We start from the raw sequence: 17,895 nt of genomic DNA, 5'->3' as shown, positions 1-17,895 counted from the left end.
TTTTATTTATGTTTCTCTGTTTTGTATAACTTTCTATTTGTGTGTGCTAACGAATAAATTATTTCTATTCTATTCTATGTGTTACGCGCCACAAAAACTGTCCCTATATATTCCCACACATTCCATAGGGGTCTCTATTGTTTGACATAATTATTGAAAGTCATAATGTAATGATTGTCATAATTTGGTTTTTCTCAGAAACGCTTAACTTTTCAGGATTGCCATTAAACAAACATAATCTAACCTAACCTATCTATAGGATAACCCGAGGAAAATCCTGAAAAGTTAACGGTTTCAGAATTATTTTATTTATCGTATGGCAATTATATTTTACACTGTTCATTTATTAGCTAGCTTATAATCTAAATCTACATTTGTCCAAGTAGGTGATGGCTGCACTCGTAATCTTCCACTGGGCCATCGTACTTTGTCAGTCAGAATTATGACTAATGATAATATGACAATCAATACATTATGACTTTCAATAATTATGTCAAACAAAGGGCCCCGTTCTATAAATGTGTCGCAGTGAAACCTCGAATACTGTGCTTACAGGTTTGCCTAGTCACATCTAGTCAATTTCCAATGTTGACACATTTTGTACAAAAAAGTCTGCCGATTTTTGCGGGGGAGGGGAACGTCAAATGTATACGCAACGTAAAAATAGCCATGTCAGATAAACGTCAGTCCATACATTGTGTATGACCATTGGCCGACTATTTTCGACAGAGGGGAACGTGGGGAACGCCTGTTAATGGCTACTCCGTTTGGTTAGCAAGTTTGTCAATTTAAAAAATTGTCAATTTATAATATAAATAACTTTGTAGTGGTAGGGTTGTCACTGATATTAAAATATTTCATTTTAATGATTTTATTTTACTTGTTAATCCAGCTTTATGATTATAATAACTCGATGTAGTTCACTTAACACTTTCCTTTCAGCTCAGTCTCTAGAAATGTTTCACCTGTATATGTATTTGTATAGTGATTGTCATCTACAAAATATTGATTTATTATCATATATATGCAAAAGTTACATTGTTTGTGTTTTATTATTCCAAAGAGAATTAAGAAGACATAGAGTGGTCACTTCATACATCGGTTTTGACAAAACGACTATTATTTTCGTAATCGTCATCTAGCATCAAGTAGCGGAATTATCAGTAATGCTACTCGACACTAGATGTCACTTGTGTCGCGACTTACGAAAAGTGTATTGCTCAACTATTTACAACGAATATTATAAGCAGGAGTTGAAAATAGAGTTCCGGTTATAATTTTAGCTAAAAATCGTTGAGAATTAGACTTTCCGTTCGTCGCTACATCTATTGTTGAGTAGCAGTACTAATAATTCCGCTACTTGACGGTAGATGTCGACTACGATACGAAAATAATAGTCTTTTTAGTAACAAACTGATGTATGAAGTGAGCACTCTATGTCGACATATCTATCAAAGACCTATATAACTCCGTATAAGATGAATAAAGTCTAAGGAAGAAACGTGCGTCGGAAATGAACGTTACCATCAATACCAACCTTTGGCCTATTCTCGTTTAGATGGCGTTGACGGTTTTGTTTGTTATTAAACTTATTAACAATTTTAACTCATATCAGTGAAAGAACATGGGTCAGTGAAATCATAGAAAAATAATAAACACAAATAAAAAATCTTTTATCCATTGTATATACATACAATGGATAAAAGATTCTACCTCAGTCAACACGGAGTAGAATCGCATTAAAATGGTCTACACAGAAACCAGCTCCGTCGTTCTTGGACTTAAAACACACAAACGAGAAGACTGGATGTCACAGAAGACTTGGGACCTCATCGAAGAAAGAAGGGAACTTCACCTTAAAATCCTGGCGACCAGCGACGCGACATTATTAGAAGACCTGAGGCTGCAATACCGCCTGATCCGAAGGCGAATCTACCGTAGTACCCGGTATGATAAGCGAGTTTGGACTGATGGTGTTGCCGATACCGCCCAACGCGCTGCAGATTCCGGTAATCTCAGGGAGATGTACAAGACAACGAGAGTCTTGGCCGGAAACCAGAAGCGCAAGAAGAAACCCCTAAAAGACAAAGAAGGCCAACTGATTGTGACATCCGAGGGACAGCTAGAACGCTGGCGTGAACACTTTGAGGATATCTTCCGCGTCCCCAGCGACTCTAGCACTGACAGCACACCCGCAGACAGCTCGCCCTTGCTGAGACTAGATATTGACGTGTCTCCACCTACTGAACAAGAAGTAGCGAATGCCATCAAATCGCTCAAAAACGGCAAAGCCCCAGGAGTCGACCTCATCACAGCGGAGATGCTAAAATCTGACTTGCCGACCGCCGTGAATGCCCTAACACCACTCTTGAATAGCATTTGGCTTGCTGAAGAGTTACCGGACGACTGGAACAAGGGACTTCTCATCACCGTGCCAAAAAAGGGAGACCTCAGCGATTGTAGCAACTGGAGAGGCATTACTTTGCTTTCGATCCCATCTAAGGTGCTCTGCAAGATCGTTTTGGATAGGTTGTCGAAGGCCGTTGAACCTCTCATACGCAAAGAGCAAGCTGGATTCCGACCCCACAGATCATGCACGGATCAGGTCAACACGCTGCGTATCATTTTAGAACAGGCTACTGAATGGCAGAGGGAAATGTACCTAACATTTGTAGACTTCGAAAAAGCCTTTGATACGCTAAGGTGGGCTTGTATCTGGAACCGGCTGCGTGAAATTGGTGTCCCCGAGAAAATCATCAACCTCATAAAGGCTATCTACAAGAGTTACTCTTGTAGAGTGACGCACAATGGCCTCGTCTCGGAGGATATTCCAGTGAATGCGGGGGTGCGACAAGGGTGTCTTCTCTCTCCTCTCCTCTTCCTTGTTGTTCTCGATGGCATCATGCATCATACCATTGACAACAAGCGCCGCGGCATAGAGTGGGGACTCTCCAACATCTTAGAAGATCTGGACTATGCCGATGCCTGCTGAGCCACACACGCGCTGATATGCAAGCCAAGCTGGACGACCTTCGAAGTGAGGCAATGAAGACGGGACTCAAAGTCAACACCCGGAAGACCCAGGAGATGAGGTGCAGGGCGACAAGTACCGTGCCGCTCCTTATTGGCACAGAGGCTGTGGAGCAAGTCCACAAATTTACTTACCTCGGGAGCGTCGTGTCGGAAACAGGAGGGACCGAAGAGGACATCGCTTCGAGAATAGCCAAAGCAAGAGCAACCTTCGCACAGCTTCGCCCCGTATGGCAATCAAGTAAACTGACACGGAGAGTCAAGCTCAGAATATTCCGGTCAAACGTAAAAACCGTATTGCTGTATGGGTGCGAGACGTGGAAGGTCACAAAAGACATCTCGCGCCAGCTACAAGTCTGTATTAACCGCTGCCTCCGCCGCATTCTCGGTATATACTGGCCCGAGAAAATTTCCAATATCAACCTGTGGAGATGCTGCAATGAGACTCCGATCGACCAGCAGATCAAGCGCCGGAAATGGAGTTGGATTGGGCATACACTCCGAAGGGATCCTGAGCACATACCGAGGCAAGCCCTAGACTGGAATCCCCAAGAAAAGAGGAAACGTTGCCGTCCAAAGCAGACCTGGCGCCGGACTATCATTGCAGAGGCGAAGGCTATTGGAAAGACTTGGAGCGAAGTCAAGCACGAAGCTCAAGACCGATCCAGATGGCGGCGCACTGTGGACGCCCTCTGCCCCACCTAGGGGACATAGGACAATAAGTCAAGTAAGTCAAGTCATATACATATACATTTTTTGATATTTTTTTATTTTTAGTTTTAATCGTATGTTCTGGCAATTCTGGCATAATATTTTTGAGTTTGATGAGGTGCACCCAAATTTTTTACATTTGACTGTACAACCAATGTTAATGATAATGACATGAATTATTCTCGTTTGATAAAATAAGTCTCAGTCTGATAAGAATAGATATTTATTTCAGTCAACAGTCACACAAATACAAAATAACATTTTAAGGCATATCTATAAATAACATCAATATGGATTCACAACTTTGGGAATAAATCAAATTATTTTATTAAATATTTTGATGTTTTTAAAGTAGTCACATTGAAAACAAATGTTTAATAAAATAATTTGATTTGTTCACAAAATTGTGTATAGATGGCAGCACCAGTCTCTCTCTCTCGCTATATCGTGTAGGAAGTGCAAGAACGTACTGCTTGTCCTTAGAGTTGGTAAAAGACGCCTAGAGTCGGCCTAGTCTTAGTAAGATGGCGTATACGAGAAATTGGGACGGTTACCGCCGTGGCGGGGTGGCCTAGGGGTTCAAGGCCCGGATTGATAAAACCGCTTCGAATCCGGCCTTCACCACTGGATGCCTTCGTCACTTTTTCTGGAAAGTGGAGGACCCGCACGAGATCGCCTTTTCATACAAACGTAGTCCTCATATTACTCTCTGGATATTAACATTACTGAAAATATTTTGACACCATTGGTTGTATGTCCACGACAGCTATGCCCCTGTTTGGTTTTTTCGAATTTTTTATTATTTACGTCGTACGGGAGCCCAAATTATCGTACATGTACGATAATACTCGTACGCCTGGCAACACTGATGACAAACGTAACACACTACCGCACCACACCACGGTCACGGTGCGCCGCACCCATAAGTGTGAGCGAGAAATAACTATTTCTTTCTCGCTCTCATTTACTGGTGCGGCGCACCAAGGTCGCGGTGCCGTGCGGTAGTATGTTACGTTTATTATGGTGGTTTTTTTTTCGGTATCACACAGACCAAGGCGGTTTTCTGTGCAAAAACTAGTAAACTCCGTATACGTAGTGTGCAAATGTCTTCTTTGTAGCTTCGGTAAAGGTCCCTCCACACTCGTGCGCGATTCGCGGCGCGGAGCCGCGAACGCGAGTGTGGAGTCGGTTTCGCTGAAAAGCGAACTAGACTCCACACTCACGTTCGCGGCTTCGCGCCGTGATTCGCGCATGAGTGTGGAGGGCCCTTTTATCTTCAGTAATTAGAATAGTGAATCGTGAATGCACGTCTATCGCTTTCACTGATTATCAGGTCGTGCATTATTTGGCTGTACATTTGGTGTCGGACTTGTATCCAGTCCAGCACAAGCTAAAATAAAAATAAACTAATCTTGTCTTGTTTAGTTTACGTCAACTGATTATTCTCTTTGGTTTGGTTTACGTTACGCTGTTGAAGTCTCGTCAAACGTATATTTTGCAATTGCGTCGGTCATATTTTCGTACGAAAATCCAATAAATCCGTTCCAAACAAACAAGCAAAATAGCGTCCGTTACGTTTACTTACAAATGGCACCGATCTTGAACCGAAGGTACTAACATAACCTTAAAATTGGTAACGTCTTGAGTTCGGTGTATTGGTGATTTTGTGTTGTCAGAGATGGCGACGCAGCTGTCCCGGCGCGAGGTGGAGGAGCTCCGGTCGTCGCTCGACCGCGCCATTTACAGGACCATCGGGAAGTCGGATAGCTCGCTTCTTTCGACTATTTCCTACTGCCTTACTAGCGGGTGAGTGGCATCTTCCCATTATTACTTCGCGGTAGAATCTCTAAAATAGTAATTCTGTTTTCATCATGCATGCATCCTAATGCATGTAGTTCTTTTTTTTTTTTTTTCTTTTTAAGTTTTGGCTAATGTTAAGAATTTTAACGAACGAAATGTAAGCGCGTAATTTTAGTAAGTTGTGTTTGCCTATAATTGAGTGAATACTCTGGTGTGTTCATTACTTAAGTCCATTTGTATCTGTATTACACCTGTTGGCAAACCTTAATAATATATAATAAAAATGTGGCAAAATGTCCCATCTGTTTGGCCCGGAAGGAACCTAAATTTGACTGACAGGCCATTGAGCACAGGGGGGCCGTTTATCAAAAGCTTGTAGCTTGTAATACAAGTGGAAGTCCCTTTCTAACAAAAGCTGTCAAAAAGGGACTTTCACTTGTATTACAAGCTACAAGCTTTTGATAAACGGGCCCCAGGTCCCCCATTGCTCCCATTAGATAGATAGATAAACCATTTATTTGCATCCCATTAGTCCCATTCAATGAATTTGACACAGGACTCAGGCTTCAGTTGGTATAATTGATTGTTTTTTTATAACTATACCGATAGTTATATGTTATATCTTCCTAAGACTCCGCTGTCTGTCCATCTGTCTGTCTGTCCGTCCGTCTGTCACCGGGCTGTATCTCATGAACCGTGATAGCTGGACAGTTGAAATGTTCACGTATGATGTATTTTTGTTGTGTATAAAATAAGTATTTAAGTGGGGCTCCACCAAACGTGATTTTTTTTGCGTAATTTTATGGAACCTTTTGTGCGCGAGTCCGACTTGCACTTGGCCGGTTTTTATGTTGAATCTTTACACGTTTTAATCAAATGCCATGAAAATATTCTAACTACTAACTAGATTATACATATTTACAAGGGGAGACTCCAACCAAAACCTTAAAAGGTTTATTGAGTGACGTTAAACCTTAAGAGCCCATCAACATGCTCACTAGCGCCACTGCTAAATAATTGTGATTATTTAAATTTAACGATTGATATTTCAAAAAGGGGTCCGCTACATACTGTATTTTGTATTTAAGTACCTTTTGAATACATCAAAATAGTTTTTGTTGCTGAAGTCACGGCCGTTTTAACTTTGAGCGCATAGATTGACACACTTATTGCAGCCAGTACTTCTCATTTGCCTGTCTATCAAGTACTTCTTAAGACCTTTCTAATGAAATGTGTTTTTATCATCCATTGGAGAGTCCCATTTGCTACCTCCCGACTGCATTAGTTGTTTGTCTGTCCATGTTAGCATAAATCAGGGGTTCCCAAAGTGTGTGGCGCCGTAGACAGTCCAAATTGTATAATCTATAGAGCCCCTGAATAATATATGTTCGTAACATTCCAGATATGAACGCCGAAAAATCATAGACAAAATATCATCTCATATCGACTCAAAAAAAGCAAGTAAACTCGCTGACAAAATTATAGCATTGGCATCCGAACAGGTCTCCTCTTCGAAATCCTCAAAACGCAAGCACGAAGAGCGAGATGAGAGAAAAGAAAAGGACAGCAAGCGGACCCGGCATGAGGACAAGAAGGAAAAAGAGGAGGATAAAGAGAGGGAGAAGGATAAGAATGGGAATGGTGTGGAGGTCTTACCGTTACCGGTGCAGGGGTCGGAGACCATTGGCTCCAAGATAACTGGGTTAAGTGCTGATCGAATTAAGGTAAGAATAAATTTAAGTTGTGTTTAGATCAAAGTAGAGTTGGTCAAAGACGCCTCTTAGTAAGATGGCATGGCATATAGTCGAGAAATTGGGACGGGTACCGCCTTGGCGAGGTGGCCTAGGGGTTCAAGGCGTTAGCCCGGATTGCTAAAGACGCCGGTTCGAATCCGGCCTTCACTGCTGGAGGGCTTTGTCACTTTTTCTTTAATATATGTCACCTATTACAGTTTATAATTTGTATATTAGTAGCAGGGATTGTTACCGGTATAACTTAAAATCAAAATATCACGTAGCATTTGAAATATTTGACAGACATTGTAGAATGGTATTTAGGTAAGGAAGGAAGAAGTTATCAGATCACCTAAATGAAATGAAAAAATATACATAAACAACCGAGATACCGAAATTTAATAACTGGTAATTTGTACTTAAAAAACACAAATCAAAAATTTTTGGTTGTAATTTTCTTCAAATATGTGATATTTTCTATAAAAAGGGACCTTATTGTCGATGGCGCTTACGCCATTATAAACGATGCTCCGATATAAATACAATGCCGCGCGACGCTGTGCGGCGTAAGCGCCATCGACAATAAGGTCCCTTTTCATAGAAAATGCCCCAAATAATTTGATTTGTTCCCAAAGTTGTGTAAATTTTTGGTTGTAATTTTTTCAAATATAATTTGATTTCAGGTGATGATGGCAAACGCCCAGAAAGAGATAGAAGAACGTAAACGCGCTCTCATGGTGATGAAAGGGGAGAAGGCGCCTGTTACTACCGCTGCCGCCACGGCGCAGCAGATAAAGGCGACTTTACCCTCTAAGACCATTGCGCCGCCGGCTGTCATCAAACCGGTCCTGTATTCTAAGCCAAGTGAGGACACCCACACAAACATAGACCTAGAATTACATAGATACATATATATAATCACGCCTGTTTCCCGGAGGGGTAGGCAGAGACCACGGATTTCCACTTGCTACGATCCTGACATACCTCTTTCGCTTCCTACACTTTCATATTCCTCATACACGCTCGCCGGTTTAGGGTGCTCTTGACCTGGCCTTTCTTCAGGATTTCTTCGATCTGATCAGAGAAAGTCCGCCGAGGTCTGCCCCTTCCAACTCCTGTTTCTACCTCTCCCTTATACACTCTCTTTGTTAGCCTTCTTTCACTCATTCTTTCCACGTGTCCAAACCATCTCAACATACCTTTCTCAATATTTGTCACTACATCTTCGTTCAGTCCACACTTTTCCCTTATCACACTGTTCCTAATTCTATCTTGTAATCTCACACCACACACATTTCTCAACACTCTCTTCCACTGCATTCACTTGGCTCTGATGCCTCTTCTGCCATACCCAACTTTCGCTACCATACATAAGTGTAGGCACCAGCACCCCTCTATGTACAGCCAACCGTGCCTTACATAGATCAGCTATACGCGTGCGCCCGTGAGGGACAGAATACCCAATGCGACAATATGATTGGTCGAGTAGATTTGTAGCCCACCATAAACCATACTAAATTTACGGTGGGGAATAAAAAAATGTGAGACTGTGACAAGGACACACAACAACAGCGCTTTCTCTGCTACTCCTACTGAAAGATACATAAGACTATCCCGTTCGGTCATTTCCCCCCACCCCTCATGATCGATCCAATTATACTAGATTCATGCACACAAACGTTTCCGATTATACTTAAACCTATCTAATGCGAAAGTGTGTCTGTCTGTCTGATACCTCTTCACGCTTAAACCGCTAAACCGATTTAGTTGATATTTGGTATAGAGATAGTTTGAGTCCCGGGGAAGTACATAAGCTACCCAAATTACTAATTCAACGCAGACAAAGTCCCAGGCAAAAGTAAAATTATTTTTTTAAATAAATTGTAAGGAATCGATTGATACCATTATTATTTTCCTTTTTATATGTTTAAAAAGAACCTAGATTTTGAAACTTTGAGGTCCTGTATTTTTATATTATTCCAATATATTTATTGTTTCCAATTTATTGTGATAAGTTGTCCATTTTCTATCTATTTAACTAGATTTAGTTAGAAAATTCAACATGTGGAAACAAATTAATTTTTAACAAGCAGAAACGTCTGCGATCGATGCTATTAAGCTTAGAATAAATTTAAAAGTGGAAAAAATTACTGCCTTGGGTGAGACTTGAACTCAGAATTGAATCCAGAGGCCGTGAGTTCAAGTCTCATCCAAGGCAGTAATTTTTCCACTTTTAAATGTGTCAACAAGTTTATCAATGGTCCAATACAATCTGGCAAAAAAGAGTGGAAATTAAAAAGTGGCAACACTGGTGTCTTCCCTTTTTCAAATCAATCTAAGAAAAACGGGATGACACTATAGTGTTGCCACCTTTTAATTTCTACTCCTTTTTGTCAGACTGTAGTTGGCTGGCAATAAAGATTATTAATTTGTGGTATTTTCTATAAAAAGGGACCTTATTGTCGATGGCGCTTACGCCATTATAAACGATGCTCCGATATAAATACAATGCCGCGCGACGCTGTGCGGCGTAAGCGCCATCGACAATAAGGTCCCTTTTCATAGAAAATGCCCCATTTAGTTATAAAATTCAGCATGTGTCAACCACCCTATTTATGCTAGTTTTAAGGTATTTTGCTAGTAGTTGGCTGGCAATAAAGATTATTCATTTAATTGCAGACGCGTCGGCCGCCCAGAGCGCTGAAGAATTGGAAAAACAGAGGAAGATAGCGGAGCTGCAGGCACGCATACAGAGGAAACTGGCCGGTGAGTTTACATAAATTAAATTAGCTTTATTTTATTATATTAAATTACAATATAAATTATTTTGACACTAATCTATACGAATTTATATTATGATCGTCAAGTGGATAATAACAATTGATTATAATTATACAACTAAATAAATAATAAATAAATAAATATTATAGAACATTCTTACACAGATTGACTAAGTACCACGGTAAGCCCAAGGGGGCTTGTGTTATGGATACTCAGACAACAATATATATAAATACTTAAATACATAGAAAACAGTAAAACACCCATGACTCAGGAACAAATATCTGTGCTCATCACACAAATAAATGTCCTTACCGGGATTCGAACCCAGGACCATCGGCTTCACAGGCAGGGTCACTACCCACTAGGACAGACCGGTCGTCAAACAATACACAATTTAAAAACTGTTAAATAGGCAATCGATTAAATAATTAAATTTTTTCACAATGTCAAATGAAAAAAAAGCAATCGGTACGGCTAAGCATAGATCTCTTATCGATCGTCAAAATATAATGAAATACAGGTCAACAGAAAAAAATATTAATAATCATATGTGGCGTTCACAATGAAAAGGTACCACTTTGTCGCTTACCATAAAGACGAAATTTTGCTTGTATCTTTATACAAATTACCTGTCAGAGCATCCTTATGACAGGCGACAATGTGGTACCTTGTGATTGAGAACGAATTTCACACCACTGTCATATTCCATCTGTCCAATTTTTATAATGGGGCTAAAGCTCTGGCTAAACATGTGCGCCGTGGCAAAATCATCGGCGGCGGCGTCCGATGATTTATTTACCGGCGGCGGCGGCGTGATCGGCGTGACCTCGGCGTGGCATAATTTTTGATATTGCATGAGGACGTGGCAGTAGAAACTCTAAATTATAGCCTTCTGAGTATTTACTAGGCTATCCAAAACATATTATGTATGTTTTCTTAATTATTGCCGAAAATTGGCAACCCTCTCTTACCAACCTAACGGTTACCAACGGTATGTTTAAATATTACACAAAAAGGATACTTTAAAACGCTACATCTTTGGTATTGTGACTTTGTAAGCGATAAAACACAAAAAGATTTCTTTATAAGTTAAGTCGCAAGTAAAAAAAATCTATATTGCCTTTTCCCAGCCGCTTTCGCCTCACTTATGATTTGTTACGAAATAATGATGAACTACTTCATACATTTGTCTAAACTTATCAGACAGAATTACGCTGCCCCAATATTACAGGGTTCTATGTTTCACTTTTATTGAACTGAAATTTGAACTTTATCATAGTGACATTAAGCCGAACTTCAACTATCATGAAAATGTAACAGAACCCTGTGATATTGGGGCAGTGAGATAATAAGATCTCGTCGTTTTCGAAAGTAAACGTCTCTGGCAGGTTGATTCGCTCAACAGAATGTCTTAGAACTGTCCCTTGTCGCATGGCACTTGCTGCAGTGCAAACCAGCGTGTCTTGAGACCTACATACTGCGAGCGACTAGTCGACAACCCAAAGATTTGATAGACGAGCCCTCCGACGGAAAATTTAAGAGTCGCTTGAGAAACTTTTTATGAGATAATATTTTAAATTAACGCTAATTCGTTATCACATCTAACACTGATGATGACACATCTAACAAAAATGATGCTAATTTGTTTCAATGGCAAATAATAAGCGAAAAAGCTTAAATTATACCTCTGACACTATCTACTCACTACGCAACATGCAATAAGACACGATTGATATCAAAATTTTCCACGACGGTCAAATTGATCGGCGGCGGCGGCGTGAAAAAATCGTCGGCGGCGGCGGCGCGGCGCACATGTCTAATTCTGGCTGATATGGTGCCGCTGTTTTCTATGAGACAGCTAATTTATTTTCGCGATTTAAGCATTGGTCCCGTAATAAAAGTTGTTCAGTATGACCTATAAAGTCACTATGCAGAGTATGGCTGGTGGTTAAAATTTCACCCTGTATAAAGTACCTATTTTAACTGGTTGTAAGGTGGAGCATTGGCCGCTGCGGGCAGCACGGGCCCCGCGCCGCTCATCCTGGACCGCGAGGGCCGCACCATCGACACCACGGGCAAGCGGGTGCAGCTCACACACGTGGCGCCCACCCTCAAGGTATACTTACTCATCCTGGACCGCGAGGGCCGCACCATCGACACCACGGGCAAGCGGGTGCAGCTCACACACGTGGCGCCCACCCTCAAGGTATACTTACTCATCCTGGACCGCGAGGGCCGCACCATCGACACCACGGGCAAGCGGGTGCAGCTCACACACGTGGCGCCCACCCTCAAGGTATACTTACTCATCCTGGACCGCGAGGGCCGCACCATCGACACCACGGGCAAGCGGGTGCAGCTCACACACGTGGCGCCCACCCTCAAGGTATACTTACTCATCCTGGACCGCGAGGGCCGCACCATCGACACCACGGGCAAGCGGGTGCAGCTCACACACGTGGCGCCCACCCTCAAGGTATACTTACTCATCCTGGACCGCGAGGGCCGCACCATCGACACCACGGGCAAGCGGGTGCAGCTCACACACGTGGCGCCCACCCTCAAGGTATACTTACTCATCCTGGACCGCGAGGGCCGCACCATCGACACCACGGGCAAGCGGGTGCAGCTCACACACGTGGCGCCCACCCTCAAGGTATACTTACTCATCCTGGACCGCGAGGGCCGCACCATCGACACCACGGGCAAGCGGGTGCAGCTCACACACGTGGCGCCCACCCTCAAGGTATACTTACTCATCCTGGACCGCGAGGGCCGCACCATCGACACCACGGGCAAGCGGGTGCAGCTCACACACGTGGCGCCCACCCTCAAGGTATACTTACTCATCCTGGACCGCGAGGGCCGCACCATCGACACCACGGGCAAGCGGGTGCAGCTCACACACGTGGCGCCCACCCTCAAGGTATACTTACTCATCCTGGACCGCGAGGGCCGCACCATCGACACCACGGGCAAGCGGGTGCAGCTCACACACGTGGCGCCCACCCTCAAGGTATACTTACTCATCCTGGACCGCGAGGGCCGCACCATCGACACCACGGGCAAGCGGGTGCAGCTCACACACGTGGCGCCCACCCTCAAGGTATACTTACTCATCCTGGACCGCGAGGGCCGCACCATCGACACTTGTTGTTTGACAGAACAAGCGTCTCGTTCTCTTTCGGTATGCGGGAGCTCGTTAGCACGTCTCCATCTCTCGCTTGCCTAAGCGAGACTAAACAACTGTTCCATTTAAACGCTCTTATTTTGGAATGCTTGTAACATATCTGGAGTTATAATATCACAAAAGATGGCGCCACTGTATGATATCTAACAATGGGGTTGGCCGGTCGAAATAATTAGCAGATGGCGCCAGCATAGCTTGCCCTATCAATCCCTAGAATTGTGTCAAATTTTTGTTTTTTTTTTAATGCCCTGGATGCCAGCCCTTTAAGCCAAATCTCATAGAAAAAGGGGCAAGCTATGATGGCGCCATCTCTGCAAACCTTTGACAGTTGCCAACCCCATTTTAACACAATATCAGTGAAAGAACAAGGATCAAAGTCAAATGGCGTTCTAAAAGTTTTAATCCTGTGTCGAAAGATGGCAATAAATTTACTGTGACTACAAAATTTACTTTCACAATATGCCTCCATACCGCTATATATTCGCTACTAAAGAACAACTTCCATTTAAACACTTCTATTTTGGAATGCCTATAACCTATCTGGAGTATTATATCACTGATCAGCTATGGACTGGTTTAAGGTTTGGCTGCATGATCCCGATTTGTATTATGTGAAGAAAATAAATATGTTAAAAAAGTTATAGTTTTTGGGGTTCCGTACCCAAAGGGTAAAAACGGAACCTTATTACTAAGACTCCACTGTCGGTCTGTCTGTTCGTCTGTCACCAGGCTGTATCTCATGAACCGTGATAGCTATACAGTTGAAATTTTAACAGATGATGTATTTCTGTTGCCGCTATAACAACAAATACTAATAACAGAATAATATATATATGTAGGCTCCCATACAACAAACGCGATTTTACTGCCGTTTTTTGCGTAATGGTACGGAACCCTTCGTGCGCGAGCCCGACTCGCACTTGGCCCGTTTTTTTCAACCACTTTTTTACATTTTCAGGCCAACATCAGAGCGAAGCGTCGCGAGGAGTTCAAGGCCCAACTGTCCGGAGCTGCGACCTCTGAGCCCGTCGGCGATGCTTCCTGGATGGACCCGCGGGTCACCGTCAAGCCTCCAACCCGCACGAGACGCGCGCTGCGCTTCCACGAGCCGGGCAAATTCAGGCAGCAAGCTGAAAGACTGCGGATGAAGGTACAGTGAATTTTATTCATACAACATAATTATTTTGCTGTGCCCCTCGCACAGTGGGGTTAACCCTGTTATTATCATGGACGGAACAGCAATATAATATCGTAACAAAAGTAGTAGAAACCATTTAAGAGCATATTCGGTCTCGTGTTCTAATTAGGAAAAAGTAGATGAATAATTTTTTTGACGCAATTTTTTTTTGATTTTGTATGGAGGGTTGGCCGACTTTTCGCGTCAAAGAAATTCTACTTTTTCCTAATCAGAACACGAGACCGAACATGCCTTTAACCGGATCCCCATTATTTTTGTTAATCCTATTGCCTATCAGTTCGCCGGACGATATCGGCCTGTCAGTTGTTCAGAACTGTCAAATTTTTGGTCTAACTGACAGGCCGATATCGTCCGGCGGACTGATAGTCAGTGGGCCCCTTTACACCTTTAGCAACCTTTAGTCCTGTGGCCCTGACGTGTATGGGAAACATTAGTTATCTGATAGCTACCACCTGTAAAATAAGTTGTTATCCCATAAAAAATCACATCCTGCGCTTTTTCATTTCTAATTGCCCCACCACTTACTCCGCATAATAACCAATACGCGACATATCGCGCTTTTACAGCCAAACACGTCAAGTAACGCGTGCGGTTTCAGACCAATATCAACCTTCGTGCATTGTGATAAGGTTCACGATGGCGCGCCGCGCACGTTAGGCATGACGTTCATTTCAATTTTTTTTTATTGTAACAAATGATTTAATACTTGTGTTTCAGGCCCAACTAGAGAAACTACAGAACGAGATATCGCAAATCGCGCGCAAGACTGGCATCTCATCTGCCACCAAACTAGCGCTCCTCGCGTCCGACAAGACTGACAGCGACTCCGTGCCGGACATAGAATGGTAACTTATTAGGGGAGATATACATATTTCTCAACGGTATGGTTGCAAACCATATGATTGAGAAATATGTTGGCTTAAAGTGCTCACTCCATACATACAGTTGTCAATAAGAAAATGAAAATTTGAGGAAAACTATAACTTTGAATCAATTATATTGGACCTTTTTTAGTGTTCCGTACCCAAAGGGTAAAAACGGGACCCTATTACTAAGACTCCGCTGTCCGTCTATCTGTCACCAGGCTGTATCTCGTGAACCGTGATAGCTAGACAGTTGAAATTTTCACAGATGATGTATTCCTATTGCCGCTATAACAACAAATACTAAAAATAAAATAAATATTTAAGTGGGGCTCCCATACAACAAACGTGATTTTTTTGCCGTTTTTTGCGTAATGGTACGGACGACTCTCACTTGGCCGGTTTTTTCTATCCTAACAATCGTTTGAAGTGTACATTTTTTTGACAGGTGGGACAGCGTGATCCTCATGACGGCGGAAGAAAGAGAGGCGCAATGTGCGACTAGTGCAGAACAGAGTCAGCACAGGGTGACGGAGTGCAACACCGGGGAAGACGACATCGTGAGGAACCTAAACGTGCAGGCTGTCACCAACTTGGTGGAGCACCCGCAGAGGCTTCGGCCTCCAAGTAAGTGCCGTTTTAGTTTACAAAGTTTTTTTATATATATATTATACCAAAGATAGATATAACTCCGTAATAGATGGATACAGTCTAAGGAAAAAACGTGCCTCGAAAATCAAGAAAATTTGATTCTCGTTCAGAGGGCGCTACTAGTTTTGGCCTACTGTCGTATTGATGGCGTTGACGGTTTCGTTTGTTATTTAACAATTTTAACGCATATCAGTGAAAGAACATGGGTCAAAATCATAAAAATAATTAATGCAAATAAAAAAATCATTTATCCATATTTAAATACATTTTAACGTATTTTTATAAATCTTCATTTTTAGTTTTAAAGTATGTCGATAGATGGCAGTGAATTTACAGTGGTTACAAAATTTACTATGACAGTACCGCTCTATCTTATTATATCCTCATTGGTATAAGTAAAGTTTAAGCAAAAAGCGTACCTCGGAAAATCAAGAAAAATGTATGCTCGAATAGATGGCGCCATACATTTGGCCTACACGAGTAGTAGATGGCGACACCGTTTGATATTTAATAATTTTAAATATCAGTGAACGAACAGGGGTTAAAGTCATATGGCGTTCTAAAAAAAACCCTTGTTCGCCATAATAGACATTTATTACGTACAAAACATATTATTACACGATGTAAAGTGTATATTTATTTGTTATTAAATTTATTATACCAAAGATAGATATAACTCCGTAATAGATGGATACAGTCTAAGGAAAAAACGTGCCTCGAAAATCACGAAAATTTGATTCTCGATCAGATGGCGCCAATACCTTTGGCCTACTCTCGTATAGAGGGCGTTGACTGTTTCGTTTGTTATTTTATTTATTATAATTTTAACGCATACCAGTGAAAGAACATGGGTCAAAATCATATAAAAATAATTAATGCAAAATAAAAAATCATTTATCCATATTTAAATACATTTTAACGTATTTTTGTACATCTTCATTCTAAAACTCTTACGTTCATAATATTGAATTATTAATAAATACACGTTTTCGATAATTATTGCTTTATTGTATCGCTTATATCAATCAGATATTTGTTAACATTTCAAGATCTCAAGCTGTAATAACAGCATATCATTATGTTAAGGTAAATTCAAGCTGGTTACTTAACGCATAGAGTAACTTATACTAGAGCGGTACTGTCATAGTAAATTTTGTAACCCCAGTAAATTCACTGCCATCTGTCGACACACTTTGAAACTAAAAATGAAGATTTATAAAAATACGATAGAATGTATTTAAATATAGATAAATGATTTTTTTTATTTGCATTAATTATTTTTATGATTTTCACCCATGTTCTTTCACTGATATGCGTTAAAATTGTTAAATAACAAACGAAACCGTCAACGCCATCTATACGACTGTAGGCCAAAACTAGTAGCGCCCTCTGAACGAGAATCAAATTTTCTTGATTTTCGAGGCACGTTTTTTCCTTAGACTGTATCCATCTATTACGGAGTTATATCTATCTTTGCTTAACGTATTTGTCTGTCTCTTTCAATGGGGTGGTTATGGCGTGGTGTTTAAAGTGACACTCAGCCACAATGACAGTCGCCAGCAATATGCTGAGATGAGGCCATTTCGTGACACTTTTTTCTCACTATGTTGGCACGTGGGTGGAGAATGGAGATCGGAGGAGTCAGGACAGGAGTCGTAGAGAAAACAGCTTGTGTATCTAATGGTGTCTATTCGTAAAGTGAATGAGTACATTTTATTATTACCATCTTAAAACCTAAATATTGATTAAAGCGCCACCTATGGGCCTACTCTTGAACTACGTACCCTAGTGGGGCCGTAGAATATAAGTCATCGAGGGTTCAATACAGAGTGGCCCATAGATGGCGCTTGTTAACACGAGTTAACACACTATTTTCTTTTTTGTATGTCTATTGTCTGTGTTTACGAATAAGAACATTATATTCTATTCTACCAT

At 41.7% G+C, this 17,895-nt stretch overlaps 1 protein-coding gene across 1 annotated transcript in view; it reads left to right on the top strand.

Moving 5' to 3' along the window:
- The first annotated feature begins 5,199 nt into the window (after positions 1 to 5,199).
- The window catches only part of LOC134751984 (U4/U6 small nuclear ribonucleoprotein Prp3), a 32,587-nt gene continuing 19,891 nt past the window's right edge, over positions 5,200 to 17,895 (top strand). Inside the window, exons 1-8 of the mRNA XM_063687517.1 lie at positions 5,200 to 5,547; positions 6,944 to 7,265; positions 7,958 to 8,138; positions 9,954 to 10,040; positions 12,053 to 12,174; positions 14,207 to 14,398; positions 15,164 to 15,291; positions 15,758 to 15,936. Coding sequence (XP_063543587.1) covers positions 5,420 to 5,547; positions 6,944 to 7,265; positions 7,958 to 8,138; positions 9,954 to 10,040; positions 12,053 to 12,174; positions 14,207 to 14,398; positions 15,164 to 15,291; positions 15,758 to 15,936 — 1,339 coding nt within the window. The 5' untranslated portion in view covers positions 5,200 to 5,419. The remainder of the gene's footprint in view (positions 5,548 to 6,943; positions 7,266 to 7,957; positions 8,139 to 9,953; positions 10,041 to 12,052; positions 12,175 to 14,206; positions 14,399 to 15,163; positions 15,292 to 15,757; positions 15,937 to 17,895) is intronic.

This window comes from Cydia strobilella, chromosome 24 (assembly GCF_947568885.1).
Source record: "Cydia strobilella chromosome 24, ilCydStro3.1, whole genome shotgun sequence".
In the NCBI taxonomy this organism is placed as follows: Eukaryota; Metazoa; Arthropoda; class Insecta; order Lepidoptera; family Tortricidae; genus Cydia; species Cydia strobilella.
This window is presented reverse-complemented; position numbering and strand designations above follow the sequence as displayed.